Source organism: Anarrhichthys ocellatus, unplaced genomic scaffold (genome assembly GCF_004355925.1).
Source record: "Anarrhichthys ocellatus isolate YVR2014 unplaced genomic scaffold, GSC_Weel_1.0 scaffold5, whole genome shotgun sequence".
NCBI lineage: Eukaryota > Metazoa > Chordata > Actinopteri > Perciformes > Anarhichadidae > Anarrhichthys > Anarrhichthys ocellatus.
This window is the reverse complement of record NW_022280035.1, coordinates 8,072,658-8,091,680: the sequence shown is the minus strand read 5'-3', so window position 1 is coordinate 8,091,680 and position 19,023 is coordinate 8,072,658. Positions and strand designations below refer to the sequence as shown.

Here is a 19,023-nt window from a genome sequence, read left to right as displayed (position 1 = left end):
CAGCAAAGCCATTACTTTGCAGACCTTCTGTTCACCGCGATTGCAGAGCTGCAGGAATGACGTAACATGATTACAGCAATTGCACAGTGCTGGTCTCCTTTTTGAAAAGACACAAGGCGATGTGATAAGTTAGTAAATATAACTCTTGTTGTACAAGTATTGGTGGCTGGTGACTCAACGAACTCAACTCAAAAAGACAGGAGGAAAACCAACACACCAGGTTTTACAGTAGTTGACGATTTATCTCGAATTTATGTTAAAATTAAGCAGACAAACAATGTCTTTTAAGATTTCTTTGCTTAACTCCGGTCATCTTGTGCGACGCAGGACCACTCTGACCCATCAGCCAGCCAGCCTCCACTCAGTCCGTCCATTGACTTTGCTTCGGATTAAGTTATTCGTAGTTTCCTCCTTTCTCACGCTGCTCAGTTCAGAGAACTGGAGGCAACCGCGACGGTGCCGCCGCTAGGCCTGGGAGGCTGCAACCATAACAACTTAATGGGAAAGTTGTGAACTTTCATCCTAGAGCAGTGTCATGTTGGGATTCTTGACTATTGTTTCCAGAGGAAGGAAGGAAGGACGCAGGCAACCTTAGAGGGGCGTTGGTACAACAGCTGGCTCTGGCAACTGGAAGAGGTTCAATTACTTGACAATGATTGGTGCGGTTCAAAGGAGATGCTCTGGTGAGGATACAGCAATGTGGAGCCAATTAAAAAAAATAAACAACAAGTTTTGTGCACCTCTACGGCCCAAAAACAAATGTGTTTAAAATACATACATCTTGGGGGAGGGGTGGAGGAGGGAGTGAACGTGAGATATGGGCTGTGAGGGAGCACTGGTACACTTGGGAGCACTGATAACTGCAGACTCAGGTGCTGTCCACTTACTTGTCGGCCCGCTCATCCGCAGCTGAGGGGATTAAGTTGGTGGGCAACTGCTGTGACAACAGGAGGCAGGGGATTGGATGCTCGTGTTCGCACTGAGCCGCACGTACGCAGTGGAAAGCCAGCCAAAAAACAGCAGAGCAGGAGTACGGTGGCATGGGGAATTTTATCAAACATGTTGTTTGCCTAAAACACGTTCAGCTGACAGTAATAACAAAAGTAGCGGGAGGGGGAATCCCTCAATGTGTGCATATGAGGTAATCTTATACAAATCAGTAAGTGAGATCACTTATAAAGGAACATTTAATGTATTGGTTTTAAACAAAAGCCTTCAAAACTATAGCCAACATATCAATCGCATCTTTCTGTTAGTGTTTGAGGGGTCAGCAAACTGCTGTTTGTTAATGTCATGTATTCAAAATGATTTTCTCTCGTCCATTAAACGAGTAAATTACAAACCAAAATAACTAAAGAATCTCTTGGTTGAAAGGTAAATGCCTGTTGTTGGGCGTTGTGATCACATTCAGCCGTGAGGTACCATTTAAAGATCTACTTTCTCTAGTTTGGGTTACTGTTAAGCACTTTGTAACATGTTTTAAGAATACTGTATAAACTGTATAATATATGGACACAGTCTCAGTGACGTCAGCCACAGGTTTCTAAAGACCCTTGAAGCTTAAAGTGGGGGGCTCCGCCTGCCGCCATCTTGGAAGTGACGACACAAATCTGTTCTCTGATTCACTAAAATTAAAAACCTCAATCTGACTGACCAAATGCAACCTGATCAGCATTAAATTTCACTTTCATTTTGTTACTGTAAAGGCTCTGTCATATTAGGGCAATCATTATTATTGTTAGGAAGAAGTTAATTTGCATGAGACCATTCGTAACGTCCATAAAGAAAAACGAGGAACGAAGTAGGAGTGTGTTTGTGTTTTTCATATCTTTATGAGGCTCTGTCAGATTAGTAGATTTGTCAAATCTGATTATGTAATATAAGAAAAAAGATCTTTTTTAAATCCCCAGAGCTGGATGAAAAAACTAAAGTAAATATTTGACCCTCTAATGTTAATTACCATCAATGTATTATTAAATAAAGGTATATATTTACTTAATAGAGGCTGAATTAACAATGAGTGCAGTGTCATTACACTGCAGAGAGATAAACCTAAATTTCAAGTGACGTTGCAATTTAGGAGAGTTAATAAATTGAGGATACCTGCTGCTTTGGCAGGCATCACAAGTTCATGTTACATTTTGCATAATGACGGGCCGGCTTTCATCACTTATCGAGCTGCAAGTGAAACTCTTTACAGGCAACACAGAGCCAACAAAGGCACAGCCATCAAATTAAAATTCACTCCATTTACTTCAGTTTTCCACTCAGAGCCATGAGGCCAGAGTATTCATTACCCTGAACAAATGGCCTTCAGATGAGCGATTAAAAAGTTGAAAAGGAACTAAGAGCGTAACAAAATAAAATGAAGGAGACCAGAGTAAAAAAACACCAACCTCCCTGAAGGGGAACATTTTCCTTTTATACGAACTTTATCAGAGCGCTTTCAAGGACAACCAAGATTAAATGATGCAAATGCACTATTTGGTGAAAGAGAAATAGAAAGAGAGAGAGTTATAAAAACAGATAAACACTTGAGTAGATTGAATACAAGGGGCGGGGGGCAAGGGGGGGGGGATTATTTGGCAAGGTAGGTGTGGTCATAGCGGCAAGAAATCTAGGATCAGTTACCCACCTATCTAAACAGGAGTGCCCCCCTCCCCCGACTGTAATGTAAGCAGTTCACAAAAGGCAAAGACCAGTCACCATCACCATTGTGCGCTGTGTATACTGCGGCTAAGCACTTCTCAGAACTGCGTCATCAAAAGCATACCAGTCAGAAAAGTAATTTATCTTGCAGTAATCTTTTCCGTCATCGTTAACAATCAGTAAAGGGGAACAGCTTTAATCCGGAGCAGTTATTATCCACACTTATCAAATAGCAACGTGTGAAAACGACTTCCCCGTTTGGACCAAATGTTTCGTGAGGTGAGGTGAGTCGAAACAAACTGCCGAGCAGCCAGAGACGTGCAATTCATCTACGGCAGCTGAATGATGGATCCGTAAATCATCGGAAACCACCAACACTGGAAATATCTGAGGAGTAGCCGCACATTTGAGAAAGGAGGACAAATATTTCCATGCTCCTTAAAGTACAGCTCACAGCTATGAGCGTGACACAGTAAAAGGATGTTGAAATCCAAAAAGAGTTGTTGGGATGAAGCAAACGGTAAGAGAGGAGAGAAGGGGGAGAGGAGGAAACAAGGAGAGGAGAGAGGAAAGGAGTACAGAGAAGAGGAAACAAGGATAGAAGAGGCAAAACAAGGAGAGGAGAAATGAGGAGAAGAGAGGACACAATGATAGAAGGAGAGAAACTAGGAGAGAAGAGGGGAGACGAGGATAGAAGAGGAGAAACAAGGATAGGAGGAGACATTAGGAGAAAAGTGGGGAAGCGAGGATAGAAGAGGAGAAATGAGGAGAAGAGAGAGGACACAATGATAGGAGAGAAACTAGGAGATGAAAGGAGAGGAGAAACAAGGAGAGAAGAGGGCAGATGAGGATAGAAGAGGAGAAACAAGGAGAGGAGAGGAAAAACAAGGATAGGAGAGGAGAAGTTAGAAGGGGAGACAAGATAGAAGAAGAGAACTGAGGGGAGAAGAGAGGAGAGAATGGGGTAGAAACAAGGAGAGGAGGGGACAGGAGAAAAAAACGAGAGAAGTGAAGAGAGGAGAGACAAGGATAGAAGAGGATAAACAAGGAGAGAAGAGAGGAGACAAGGATAGAGGAAGGGAAACAAGGAAAGGAGAGTGCTGTGTTCAAAGATCCAAAGTAGACACTTGGAAAACTTGAGACAGTTTTTGGTTCAAACCACAAAATGAAATGAATTAGAAGTCAAAACCAAAAGAGATTAAGTGAGACCACCTTGAGTCTGACATGTTCTGCCCTTAAAGCATAATCTTACCTCATATTAATCCTGCTACTCAAAGGCTCCTAGCCTTCAAAACAAACTTCTTTCCCTTTACTTCTCCTCCTCCCTTCCTTTCATTTCCTCGTTCCAGGATCAGCTACTGTTACTGTTGTCCCACACCCTTCCTCGTCTTCATCGTCTACACTAAATCTTTGTACTTGTCATAACTTGACAGCCTTATCAGTTCGACTATTATCTCCCGCTTAAACCCTTACAATATATGACCGCATATTGGATGGTAGCATGAGAGAAAACTCAAAAGAAAGGGAGAGAAAATAAATCACTGCTGAGCGGAGCATGCAGCCCGGCACCCCAGCTGTGAAAACCTCCAATAACACGAGAAAGAGTAAAAGATTCCTCAGAGTCCCGTTACTCCACTTATTGAATTTTTACAACCTGGTGGTTTTACAGCCAGGCACTTGGCTCCACCAACACATTTCGTGCCATTGCCACTCCTCGGTCCAGAAAAACAGAAGAAGGGAGAGACAGACAGACGGAGAGCGAGACAGCTGGTTGAATCATCCATCTCACCCACAGCTCTCTGCTTTTATGATCTCTGTCTGCGTTCAGGAAAGACTCTGTGTGTGTGTGTGTGTGTGTGTGTGTGTGTGTGTCAGATGATTGTGTACCACCGCGGACAGACATGTTTATCACATAACCGCATACGGGAACCACACACAATCTGTCCTCGATCGCTCCGGTGTCAATGAGAGACCTGCCTGTAGTTTTGTGGTTTTGAAATTGGGGGTGGGGGGGGGTGAGAGCTCACACCTTCACACAAAACAAAGGTGCCACAGTTTCACTACTGTAAAGTGGTGGGAATACAGTATTGTGATACCACTGATGACTCAGTTGTTGCCAACAGTGAATTCCATTCGAGTGGCTCATAACAGCGTCCGAGAAAACAACCGTGAACCTGAACTCTAACCGTCTGGCCCAAAACACCCACAAGGCCAAATATCAGTCAACAGGGTTCAGAAATACGGGGGAGTTATGAGGAGCTCCGCTGAATGAGACACAAGCTCTCCAGAAAGCCAAATTTGAGAAATGCAGGGGGAGCTCTACAATACTGTCATTTTTGGTGCCAAAAAAATTGATATATAAGCCAATAGTAAAGCACTCGTCAACGTGTGTGTTTACTCGCATATTCCATTGCTGTCTATTCATGTGAGGAGCCACATTCAACGCACATTATGTCTTGAAGTCAACGACGCAGTTAAAACAAGTTTGTTGTGAGTGAAACGTGAAGCCGAAACATTATCAGTGTGTGATACCCAATAACGACTTGTTGTGAAACTCAGTAAGACATTCTCAGCCTGGATGCATAAACACATAGTTCAAGTTGATGCTAACGGCTCATTGGAGGTTTTACAGCCTGGAGAAATATCCTTCAGCAAAATTCACAACAGGTTTATGAAACTATGTGAGAAAATTATGACAAAAACATGAACTAGAATAAGACTAAAGCAAAAATAAAACAAAAAGACTAAAATGTTACTTTAAACCAACTTGAATTAACTAGACTAGACCTTCAAATGATGCAAACTTTTTTTTTTTAAATTTCATAAATCATTTTTCTCATAAAGAAGGTGACATTTGCCACTGGTTCATAGGTTTATAGTTCAGCGTTTAGTTCAACCGTCGATGGCACCACTGTACATTACCTTATATACCCGAACATTTTCACATTCTTTCATTCGCTTTGTGAGAGAGCGAGCAGCAATAGCAACTAACGGCCTTTACGGCATTAAGTACAGTTGTCAACAAAGAGGGATTTGCTGAAGAACAGGCAGTTGAAGGATCTTCTAAAAGCACAAAACAAACAAGGGGAACTGGTAGCAACCACGTAAGAGAGCCACTCTATAACCTTTCCCATTCAAAAGACAACGTACTATAGATATATACAGTGGGTACGGAAAGTATTCAGACCCCTTTACATTTTTCACTCTTTGTTTCATTGCAGCCATTTGCTAAAATCAAAAACGTTCATTTTATTTCTCATTAATGTACACTCAGCACCCCATCTTGACAGAAAAAAACAGAAATGTAGAAATTTTTGCAAATTTATTAAAAAAGAAAAACTGAAATATCACATGGTCATAAGTATTCAGACCCTTTGCTGTGACACTCATATTTAACTCACATGCTGTCCATTTCTTCTGATCCTCCTTGAGATGGTTCTACTCCTTCATTGGAGTCCAGCTGTGTTTAATTAAACTGATTGGACTTGATTAGGAAAGGCACACACCTGTCTATATAAGACCTTACAGCTCACAGTGCATGTCAGAGCAAATGAGAATCATGAGGTCGAAGGAACTGCCCAAGGAGCTCAGAGACAGAATTGTGGCAAGGCACAGATCTGGCCAAGGTTACAAAAGAATTTCTGCAGCACTCAAGGTTCCTAAGAGCACAGTGGCCTCCATAATCCTTAAATGGAAGAAGTTTGGGACGACCAGAACTCTTCCTAGACCTGGCCGTCCAGCCAAACTGAGCAATCGTGGAAGAAGCGCCTTGGTGAGAGACGTAAAGAAGAACCCAAAGATCACTGTGGCTGAGCTCCAGAGATGCAGTAGGGAGATGGGAGAAAGTTCCACAAAGTCAACTATCACTGCAGCCCTCCACCAGTCGGGGCTTTATGGCAGAGTGGCCCGACGGAAGCCTCTCCTCAGTGCAAGACATATGAAAGCCCGCATAGAGTTTGCCAAAAAACACATGAAGGACTCCCAGACTATGAGAAATAAGATTCTCTGGTCTGATGAGACCAAGATTGAACTTTTTGGCGTTAATTCTAAGCGGTATGTGTGGAGAAAACCAGGCCCTGCTCATCACCTGCCCAATACAATCCCAACAGTGAAACATGGTGGTGGCAGCATCATGCTATGGGGGTGTTTTTCAGCTGCAGGGACAGGACGACTGGTTGCAATTGAAGGAAAGATGAATGCGGCCAAGTACAGAGAGATCCTGGAAGAAAACCTCTTCCAGAGTGCTCTGGACCTCAGACTGGGCCGAAGGTTCACCTTCCAACAAGACAATGACCCTAAGCACACAGCTAAAATAACAAAGGAGTGGCTTCGGAACAACTCTGTGACCATTCTTGACTGGCCCAGCCAGAGCCCTGACCTAAACCCAATTGAGCATCTCTGGAGAGACCTGAAAATGGCTGTCCACCAACATTCACCATCCAACCTGACGGAACTGGAGAGGATCTGCAAGGAAGAATGGCAGAGGATCCCCAAATCCAGGTGTGAAAAACTTGTTGCATCATTCCCAAGAAGACTCATGGCTGTACTAGCTCAAAAGGGTGCTTCTACTCAATACTGAGCAAAGGGTCTGAATACTTATGGCCATGTGATATTTCAGTTTTTCTTTTTTAATAAATTTGCAAAAATGAAAAAAGATGGGGTGCTGAGTGTACATTAATGAGAAATAAAATGAACTTTTTTGATTTTAGCAAATGGCTGCAATGAAACAAAGAGTGAAAAATTTAAAGGGGTCTGAATACTTTCCGTACCCACATATGTGAGATGTGTTAGGTTTCATGTACAGGGTGTCTGTGTTCACACAACACGGAACGCAGATGTAGTGTGCTAAACCATTATTTCTGTGATAAATCATGAAGTGAACTGAGAATATTACAAAGATTATATCCAATACGGGGCCTTGATCTTAAAGTGGTAGCCTGAAAAATGTATAAAACATGAATGAGTGGTTTGTAGTTTGTTTGGCTACTGGTCAGAATTGGGTTCACTTTAAGCTCTAGTAATGTAATTAAGCCCTAAAAAATCTTTGATGATTGTATCTCGCCACCAGCCAGCTCACATTGTCAATTTAAAACTTGTACGGTAATGTGGCTGCTGAGTGATGTGGGCAATACTCTAAACACTTGCTATATTTGCACTTAACTCGGCTAGACATGCATCTCCTTTAACCGTGAGAAAAACAACAGGGGCCTTTTTTTTTTTTTTTTTTTTTTTTTACTTCTTACCGTGCCGCTAACCCTGACGTCAAAAAGCCGCCCCCAGTCATCTTCATGGCTGTCCACCATCATCATACTTTCATCTTCCTCCAGGAACCACTCTGCCTGCAGGTCAACCTTCACCTCCTCCCCCATGGAGTGCATCCCTACAGCGGGGAACAGCCCCTCTGCAGAAACGGGAACCTCCACTGAGCCCACCTGCACGAGAGAGGGAAGCGAGGAGACGACATTATGCGTACAGACAGTTGCTGCTGCATGCTTGAAACAAAGCATGATAGAATTTCGGATTAAACAACACCTACCTTATTGCCATTTTTGGTGAAAAAGACTATCGTAAAACCTGCTTCAATATTTTCTGAGTGTATTCCGCAGCCAATGCGGTCACCACGAGCACACTTTGGCCCAAATTGCTGTCCAACAGGGTTGCCATTGTATAACCTAGGAAGAGGGAAGAGATAGAAATCTTCATAACATTAAAGCGAGCTAGTTAAGGCAAAAAAAAAAAAGAACCATGCGATCATTATCCTTTTCATAACACACAGCAATAACGCATTTGGTCACTTCTGTGTTCTCTCCTGCAAGTTTTTTTTTTGCCATGTCATCACCATTCACATTTATTCACACAACAAATGTGTTTGAGATGAAACAGTTTATTAGCACCATGTAAAAATACTCTGTTACAAGTAATAGTCCTGCATTCAAAATGTTACTTTAGTACCAAAGTATTGGCATCAAAATGAACTTAAGAGTGGCCTCCATCATTGGATTATAGTTATTGATGCATTAATGTGTTCATCACTTTAATGTTGCGGCTGATAAATGTGGAGCTAATTCGGAAAATTACTTTATATACTTAATAATTAGACTATATACTACTTAATGAAACATAATGGTTTATTAGCAGATTAATATTTTATATCAAATGGAGAATCTGATTCTGCAAAGTAGCCCGCCTAGTAACTAATATTATCAAATAAATGTAGTGAAGTTAAAGGTTTAATATTGACCTCTGAGGTGTAGCGGAGTAGAAGTATTTTTAAATAATAAAAAGAATGGAAATACTCAAGTTAAGTACTTCAAAAATGTACTTGAATACAGTATTTGAGAAGCCTAAATATAACAAGAGCAAAATAATGTTGTTCTTCATAGATTTAGTCCATTCATTCTGCTCTCAAAATGCACTAATTTGATGCATTTAACTTTAAAATGTAAAAAATTATCTTCTGGGGGAGCATGCCCCACAGTCAACCATCAGTCTCGCAAAATCCTGAGGGAAACACTGATATTTATTAACTAAATAATTACTCAAAATGAATCTATATAGAAAGTACTTGAAAGTCAAAGCCCTACACATAATAATTATGCATATCATTTGGCAAAAAATTCTATTTCTGTGACCAACAAGCTTTATGCCGGTGAAAAATGCAAAGAGACGACAGTTATGTGTGGACGGAGCCCCGACTGACCACAATCCATTTTCTCAAAGCATGCAAGAAACCAACGCTGCACCGTAGCGAATAGATAAAAGTGTGGTTTGACTTACTTGCCGTTGTCAGCATGGTAAGCTACAGAGTATGGCAGCCAGCCAGGCTGGTGGTCCAGCCTGTAGAATTTAGGCACCAGGCCCACAGCAATGGTACCCCTCACCCCTGTGTCCGCTAATGTCACCTAGAGAGAGAGAGAGAGAGAGAGAGAGAGAGAGAGAGAGAGAGAGAGAGCGAGAAAACACAGTTCATATATTGTGGGAAACTTCACCTTTAATAAAAAACTAGACTCAGGAAAAGAAGCCCCTCAACTAGAAAATGCCTTTGTCTGTGTGGTCGCTGTGGGTCTTTGCAGGTATACAGAGTAAAGTGCTGATAAAAAAGAATTAAAAACATTGTATTTTGTCCGAATGATGGAAGTAGCTAAGGAGTGGGCCTTCTTATGTATTGTATTTGTGTTATAACATTGTACAGAACTTTGTTGAACTTATGCTCTATTTGAATGTTCCCTCTAAATAAAATAAACTTGAGCCATTTCACTTTCTTCGTGGACTCACGAGAACAAACAAAGTTTATAAGCTGAAGAGCAATCAATCATTCCAATTATCCTGAAAACAGGAGTTTAGTTGGCCGGCGTTGGCGAGGACAAAGCGCTAACGTATCACGCAGTTTGCCGCACGTTTGACAGCAAGGCGGATAAAACGTGACAAGTAACGTCCTTTGTTAGATAAAAGATAGATAAAACTGTTTGGGGCAAGTACACGTTTATGTCAAACTACATTCAAATCAGTGTCGCAAAGCTCACAAAGAAATAGCTAATAATAAGCATTATTAATATTATAAGAGGGAAGATTGGCCGCATGTTCTGATGAATAATGACTAACAGGTAGAGACAGGACTGTACAAAAGCCCCTTTGTGCAAGAGCACGAGACACATTGCTATGGGATCACTGACACACACGTTTTAATGGACTTAATGAACAGACGACGTAGAGTACACAGAGGTGGATACGAGCAGAGCAGCTTTTAACAGCTTTTGACCTATCGATCAGGTAAAATACCTGCGCCGACTTGTTGATCTACATAAATGCTAAAATCATATATCTGCTATCATAAAATCCTGTGGTCTTGGTTCATTTTAACCGAACCAAACTAAACGGTTTAGCTGAGAAAGACCCTCGACACTGTGCTGTACTTAAAGTCATTTACATGCAGCTGTCTTAAGTTGAAAACAAGCGACGTGCTTTTGTATCTGGTGATTTTTTTTGTGTCCGACAAAGCGGCAGTACACGGTTCACTGTTCAGTTTGTTGTGTTTAATTAAATCCAAGAGAACCATGGTGTGGAGTAACTCCGGGAGAGTTTGATGATTATGGTGATAATACTGTTTCCTGTGATACTGGCCACAGTAACAACAATAACCTCCTCTCCTCTAACATAACACCAGCCTGCCAGTGAAGCCCAATCACAGCAAAACGACACACACTACCGAGCAGAATTAGGTGAGAGGTGATGCAGGCAAACACAGGAGAACAGCCCCGCCCGGTGTGAGTCTGTTTTGTTTATCGCTGAAGTAAAATCCAGTTTTTCTTACTCTTCATCATGCCTTGGATTTCTTTCCCCTTTTCCCCATGTATCTGCCTCCCTCCTTCTCTACCTCCCTCTTCAGCCCAGACCCCCAAATCGCTGCTCCTGCATGACGACACATGTGAAACTAGACTTCTTGGGTTTCTCTGACGACACATTCCTTTTCAGTCCGGCACTTAAAGATTAACTGCACACACAAACGGGTTTTTTTAAGCTCTAAACTAAATGATATGACTGTACTTTTGACGAAACACATCAGTGCTGGTGTTAATATCGCTGGTGTTACCAAATTCATAATGGTTGAAAATGGCTTTGTAGCATTTAAAAATCCCAGTACAGCACAAGCCTGTTCTCTCCTTTCTGTTCTTGTAAAATCATCAGCACATTATAAAATCTGCTGAATCAATGAGAATGATTACCTGGCGATAGCGATGTTCTTTCCTACACTGTGACAAGAGAGTGTAGATGAAGTATTAAGTAGTTAAATTGTTCTCTGACAGCTGGCTAGTTAGCCATTATTGGCCTTCGCAGGTCCTCACTGCAACATGTAAACTGTTAACAAACCTTGTGTGTCTGAAGGATTTGGATAAAAGTTACAAAAACATGCGAGACGAGGAAAGAGCAGGAATGTGCCGTTAAGTTATGTCGATACGATTTTTTTTCTCAAATCAATCTATTAATGCTGCAGATGTTCCGCTCGAACAGATGATAGACCCGGAGATGGTGCAGCAGTCGTGGCAGAGGTGAAATGGATTCTCTATGAGTGCAGAACAAGAAAAAACACGAGGATAGCAGTGACGCATACCTCCAAAGGAACCTGCCCTTTATCAGCATAAACGCTCCAGAAGTTTTTATAGATATCTGGGAAAACTGACAGCATGTGCGTCACACGGTAGAGAATAATATAGAAAATAAAAACTCTGGGTAATGAACACAGCAAAATATATATCAGGCTCCAAATGTGATTCTCATTTAAGCATGAACGCTGTTATCGTTAAGAGTTGCTTGCTGGAGGAGGAGAGGGAGTGATCTGGAGGTCAGATGAGAATTTGACATCACATTTAATGAAAATGGTCACATCTGGCACACCTCACATCAGCCACGATAAATAATGTCAGAGCACGTTGTCAACCTGTTTATAATCTCGCTGAAGCAGATCTGAAATGTTTCAACATACGTCTAAAGTTGTGCTTCTCGTCTCAAAAAAAAAAAAGGAAAACAAAAAATCTGAAAAGAACAGTGGAAGAAGTAAATCATTTACGCCGATGCTGCAAAGTCCCGTCTGGCTCTATTTGCAGCTCAGCAGAATGACGCAGGTTTCGCAGGATAATGCACAGCCCTAACGTTTCCTTCTGACACCTAAAGAAAACCCAGACGAGGAAGTACGTCCGTCCTCACCTGTCGTCTCATGAACACACGTCACAAGGCCTGTTCCGACGCGCACCATCGACAAACACGCTGGCTCGTCGCCTTATTTATGACTAACTCTTGCAACTTTCCTGTGCTAAATCACCCCCCCCCAAAAAAAGTTTTGCCTCACACTCTTCTGTATAAGAACCATTACAACGGTCTGATACAGATTACGGATAGTTTCTCCTGCTGCCAGTCTGCAGAAAAACAGTGTGTGTTAGAGTAATCTCTGTGCTCAAAGATACCACCTAACCCACACAACCTCTCCCTCATTCCAATGCAGCTCGGAAATTCTTGAGGTAGTGGTTTTGCACTGGTGAACTGGGACTGTAGAGGGGGGCACTCAGAACTTAATATGAAGTTGAGAAAAATTGTCAGCAATGGGATTCCAGGGGATAAAATTGCTGGCTGGATGGTAAAGCGATCTTGGGCACACACACACACACAAAGGGACGATGGTATGTGGTAAGCCTATCACATTGTGAATAATCCCCCACCCCAGCGTTTCAAAATGAATGGTGAACAGTTATTTTCTAAATGACTACCACATATCCAAGAAAAAGTGGACAAACAAAAAGCAACAGTTGAAAAGAACATATTTGAGATGGTCAGGTCTTGCAGATCAGCTACAATAACAACATTGGACGCTAACTTACAGCATCACCATCAATGAGCCTTACCTCAAAGTAGCAGTTTCCCTTTGATAAAGGATGGCCTGCCACATAGCAACCCACCTCCTCAGAGTTCCCTTGGTAACTAAAGAGAAGAAATCGACAGGTTGACAATAGGTGACTTCTAATAGGTCCAAATTCTCAGAAACACATGTTGAAGAACAACCTCATCCTCTCATCGGAAGATTGTCGAGGCACCATCTGTATAACCAAATGCACCAGACGTGCAACAGAAACGAGACTAAAATATGTTCCCAGTTACAATTAAATGATGTAGAGCTGCTCTTTAGCATGATGATTAGAGGAAGACGTATCAAATGACACGCACGTGGTTATTGTGTTATTACTGTTTTATAACATATGATGTCCACCAGCTTTATATAAGGGATGTTTTGTTAGGGAGTGAAACTGGAGATGGACAAATAAATATTTTCCTGAGAACCACTGAAGCTTCTGAAGCTTTGTATGAGAAATGAAATGTGTTGAGTGTTTCACACAGTATTGAGCAGCTAGATCAAATGCCACCTTTAGAATAAGGAATCACATTCACACTTTTAGAAATAATTGCATAGGTACAGTATGGATCTCTGAGGTTTACAGTCAAACAAGAAACTAAACTCACCTCAAACTATTTTCTGGTTTCAGTTGGGATAGTGTTGATGTTTGAGAAGAATACTGTGCCTGTAATGTTATAATGACCTCAAAACAAGCCTCCATTGACAGTGCTTCTGTGGTCGGCAGTAGACTTGTTTAGGTTTATTAATGCGGAAGACAAATCAAATGTGAACACAAACTATGCCCCTCAAGCTATCTGTCTTCCATCCACCACCGTTGTTAGTCAGTCATATTAACACCCTATTCTTATAAAACACATTCAAAGTTTTGAGATGGGTACTACAAACTAGTAAAATCCTCTCAGAGGCCAAATATCTCCTAGCTAGGATACCGGTCTGATCTGTTGTAGCAAAGCAGATACAGACCTTGTTAATTCAATCACATATAGATTTTTACTTCAGGGCGTCTGTTCATCTGTGCATTTCTCTACTATACTTCTATAGTATGGTGTGGTCAGCATGTTGATGCATAGCAACATGCTAAAACTTCACTTCATTCTGAGCCATTTAAATGAACAGAAACACACGGTCCATACGAATGATTATAAAAGAAGAAAAAATGTCCGTCTAATATCTTGCTATCTACACAAGAGAAAAAATATTCTAAAATGTGTAATAAACCCAAAATACCACAAACAAGTTTTGCCACTCCAAAAATAAAAAGGCCGCCAATGAGTCGGCAGAGGAAGCCAAACACAGTATAACACAGAAGCATCGTACAGCCATGCACTGTAAGGCGGACCTGAGCGTGTCTCCATCCTTCTGCAGCCTCATGTATCGTTCCTGTGCAGGGCGCCCATCCCCAATGTCTCTGATTCGACGTCTCAGATTCAGGAGGCATCTGTGGTGTAGTACATTGATGTCATCCATCTGAATGAAGAAGAAAAAATGGAACAATAGGGGGGGGGGGGGGGGGGGGGGACACATTACCACAAGTTCAGCAGCAATGTTTGCAAATCACTGATAAACTGCAACTAACAGGGATTTCCTCAATGAAGGGATTCATTATTGTTCTATAAAATGTCAGAAAATTGCCCATCAGTGTTTCCTGAGGCCTAGTGTGACATGTGACAGTCCAAAATCTAATTATATACATTGTATAACCACAAACAACAGACAAAGAAAATGAGCAAATCCTCACAATCGAGAAGCTGAAAACTAGGGAATGTTTGGCGATGTTTTTCCATCGATCAACTAACCCGACAAAACAACAAATGGTTTCTTCTGAACATATATATTATTTAAAAAGGTACAACTAAGTTTGCACAATTAACAGGCTAACAAGACTACGAACAAGCTATACATTTATACTGCATTTATGTATTTGTACAGCCTCATTTTCACTCTCTCCATATGTTAATGTATACAGTGCATTATGAGGTTTACCACTATTATTGTAATGTTTCATTCACAATCATTAATAATGAATTCATCAGCACTGCTTGTTTATAACCCCAGAGTGAGGTAATTATATGCGATGTTGTTCTTTGCTGTATTTCTTTTAAGAAAAGCTATTAAAACCTTCAATCTTTGTACCTTGTCTGACATTTTTATTAACTGATTTATGATCGTACTCTGTTCTCCTGACATTATCCGTGTAAGTATTTGTTTTATGTTTGACATGATGTTTGCCAATAAAACATCAAAACACAGAATTAATAAAAAGATAAGAGGGGATGATGTCAACTCATGTGCCAATGAAACATGTATTTGCAAGACGAAACAGATGACCAACCCCAAAACACACACACTCTCTCACGCCCACACAATGCATTGATTGTAACGACCCCTCTATGCATTGATTGTAACGATCGTATTTGGTTGCTTCTGATTTGGGACGTCGTTCAGTGACGTTTGATGATTCAGTGAGGGCAAAGTAAAACACGTCCAACTGCCACACCGTGTCCCACTTTCTCTCAAAACCCCATTCAGTTATCTTTCTAATTATCTAAAGGAATAAATCAAAAAACGTCAAAGTGCCGCAGCGAGAGGAAGGTGGGCGTGCCAGTGTTTACATCTAAGGAAACAGTGCTAACGATGAAGCTAACTGAAATGAAGCTAGCATGAATGTTTGGGCAGTTAACCGCCCTTATTTCAGCTGAAAACGGGCTCGTAGCTTTATGTCAATCAAAGCATATTTTTAAAAGGCGTTTATCCACTCGTCAGTTGGTGACGAGAGGTTACTTTAGCCTCGAAGCTACACATGGGCTAGCAACAGTAGCGCCTGACGTGATGTGTGCTTTGAAGCTGAGGTGCGGTGCTTAGCAAAGAGAGTGACTGTTTCTAAAAATGGAGCGCAGAAGAATGATTTATTACAGGTGTCATGATCGATGAGTCCATCGCTTACCTGTTATTTTGGCGGCTAATACGACAGAAACTCACTTTTTTGCCTATCAGCTGCCCATAGCTCCTCATAAAAAAAAAAACTTTGGAAACTAGAGTTCGGCGCATCCAAGTGACGTCACACTTTCGATACTGATACAGCCAATCGTATCGCGTCCTGAGAAATGGTGACAAGCTTTCAGCCAATCCTGTCTCTCAGATTTTGTGCGCGAGTGTGTGTGTCCTATATGACGAATGTACCCACATTTTTAAACAATGTAAATATTAAGTAGGTCTTAATAGGATGAATCCTTTCAAACCCCACTTGACGGACAACATAAAGCATTTCCCACTTCCTGTTTGCGATGTGTTTCAGGCAGTGGTGAAAGAATTGGTCAGATCTTTAACTGAAGAAAAAATGTAAAAGTAGCCAGTATTAACATAAAAATATGCTGAAGTCCCAAAAGTAAAAGTACTCTTTGTGCAGAATGGCTCACTTCAGCATCATATAATTGATCACTGAATTATAATTAGCGATGCATTAATGTGTACATCACTTTAATGTTGTAGCTGGTAAAGGTTGGGCTGATTCTAATTAGTTTATATTCTGCTGGGTAGCTTAACCTACAATAATATATCATAATTATTTAGTTGATTTATATTTTGTATTATTAATCTGAATCTAGAAAGAAACTAAAGCTGTCAAACATAGTGGATTAAATAGTGCAATATTTGCCTCAAATCTGTAGTGGGGTAGAAATATACAGTAGCATGAAATGGAAATACTCAAAAGTACAAGTTAAGTACTTGAGTATGTTCTTACTGTAGTTGCATTCGCCCACTGGTTTCATGATCCTAAACTGAAATGTCAACAGCTTAACAGAAGCTCAGGGAGATACTTCCCAACAGGGCAGAACAGTGTCCCATCACAGGGTTTTGTGTGGATTCTGGTTGCTATGTTGAAGTGGCAGAAAAGAGACTCTCTGAGCCAGCTGGGATAGACTTCAGCCGGAGAGGCAGAGAGGAGGAAGAAGCTGAGTGGCTGGAAGAGGAAAAATTAAAAATCCAAGTGCAGGGTGGAAAAGAGAGCCCCCGTTGGTCTGGCGTGTGTCTTGGAACATTCTCCTGATACGTGGAAACAAACTAGCTCTCGAGGTAATAGGAACACAGGACGGCAGGTGATTTCAGTCCTCCTTGCCAAGATTAATCAGAACAACAGGCTGCTGATGGCAAGGCAGATTTTGGCCTCATGTAGCCCTGCATTCCAGTGGGAAGTACAGGCCAGTTGGTATGTCTGTGTGTGTGCTTTGCCATGTCTGTACTTCTACTGCTGGAGCAAATTACCCAGTGTCGGGCGAACTGCAGTGTGTGTGTGTGTGTGTGTGTGTGTGTGTGTGTGTGTGTGCGTGCATGTGTGCGTGTGTGTGCATAAATGCCCTGCTGGTATTAAAGGTACCATTACTAGTCAGCATTGTCAGATTGATACCCAAATTCTATTTGTGCTCTGTGAAATACTGATTTAGTTTCGGGTTTTTTGTATCGTGTACATGTTGCATCTGTCCACAGAGCGCCCATTGCACCGAGGCAATGGAGGGGACAATGAGAATCCAGATAAGAGAGGAATTTCTCAACACTCTTCAATGGTCTTCTGTGCAGATCCTTGACTTTGCTTCCAATCAAACCAAAATATTTGCTCGAATATAACTACTGATAGCTTACATTTTATAGTGGTTATAATAGAATAAACCCTCTATAAACTTTATCAGAACAGAACTGGGTGTTGGAGAATACTTCACGGTCTTCTAACGTATTCTAACTGCATGTATAATTGAGTATAACAACATCATTCATATATCCAACAAATAAACTGTATTTATATTCAAAATACTTTACAGAACAGTGCTGACATGACAGATCAAGTGTTGTGTGTTGAGCAGACGAAGGACTTAGTCGTGATCTTTTGAAGCTGGCATCAGTGTAAACACTCCTAACTGGCTGAGTGGAGCGATGGATTGCGTTATTAGCAATTTTGCTCGGGCTGGTCGATGTGCATTCCTGCAAAAGTGAGCTCGCCTCCTCCTAATTATCCAGATGATTATTCTTCCAATTCAAACAACTGGTGAGTGAAATCCTTCATTGCCTTCACACTTCAAAATGTTATATAGTCTCTGAGGACCGTTGATATCTTATGGCTGCTCAAATAGAAGTTTACTGGATTAGCCTCCTTAAAGAGGCAATGCACTACATACTGTATCTGACTCAGCAGCGATGAGGCACAGTGTCGGTTAGTGTATGCTACGTAAAGTAATGCTACACTGATATTTGGTAATATAAGTGCATTCAGGATATCACTGTCTTCATTTATTTTCCCCTTTGATATAGTTGGCATACAACTCATTAATTCAACATACTCTAAACTTTGATGTATGTGTTTCTGTTATTTGACAAAAAATACTCAGCTGTATCATTGCATCTTTGTCCAGGGTTTATTCTCTAAAGAATCCAGCGAGGAGAAATTACACAGCTGTGGATCTCCTGTAGCGAATGGCATTGCAGTGGCGAGGCTGATGAACGCACATATACATTTGTATTTGTTACCATGGCAAACATTATTCTAGAAAGGTCTCTGACACTGAAAGAAAGTGCAAAAAGCCGAATATGACTACTACTGTTTAAGCATTTGTAATGTTAAGCATGAGTGAAAGAAGGACTGGATGAATGTGTTAGTGTATAACAGAAAAGGGTGGAGAGATTTTGATCATTTCTGAAAGGAACATAATCCACCCCCCACTTGCTCTCTCCCTCCCTGCCACCTCCTTCTCTCTCTCTCTCTCTCTCTCTCTCTCTCTCTCTCTCTCTCTCTCTCTCTCTCTTTCTGAGTCCCAGCCCCTGAAGGTGTCATAACTATGCTCTCTCTCTCTCTCTCTCTCTCTCTCTCTCTCTCTCTCTCTCTCTCTCTCTCTCTCTCTCTCTCTCTCTCTCTCTCTCTCTCTCTCTCTCTCTCTCTCTCTCTCTCTCTCTCTCTCTCTCTCTCTCTCTCTCTCTCTCTCTCT

The 19,023-nt window shown here is 41.3% G+C and overlaps 1 protein-coding gene across 2 annotated transcripts in view; it reads right to left on the bottom strand.

Moving 5' to 3' along the window:
* LOC116382070 (SPRY domain-containing protein 3-like) overlaps positions 1-16,098 on the bottom strand; it is a 41,227-nt gene extending 25,129 nt beyond the window's left edge. The window contains exons 1-6 of one of the 2 annotated variants that reach the window (XM_031844752.1): positions 16,031-16,098; positions 14,391-14,518; positions 13,044-13,119; positions 9,427-9,551; positions 8,186-8,321; positions 7,893-8,081 (exon numbers count right to left, since the gene is read on the bottom strand). In XM_031844752.1, coding sequence (XP_031700612.1) covers positions 7,893-8,081; positions 8,186-8,321; positions 9,427-9,551; positions 13,044-13,119; positions 14,391-14,518; positions 16,031-16,063 — 687 coding nt within the window. In that variant the 5' untranslated portion in view covers positions 16,064-16,098. Of the gene's footprint in view, positions 1-7,892; positions 8,082-8,185; positions 8,322-9,426; positions 9,552-13,043; positions 13,120-14,390; positions 14,519-15,995 lie in introns of both variants that reach the window. The other variant, XM_031844753.1, reaches the window with a different exon arrangement.
* Positions 16,099-19,023: the final 2,925 nt, after the last annotated feature.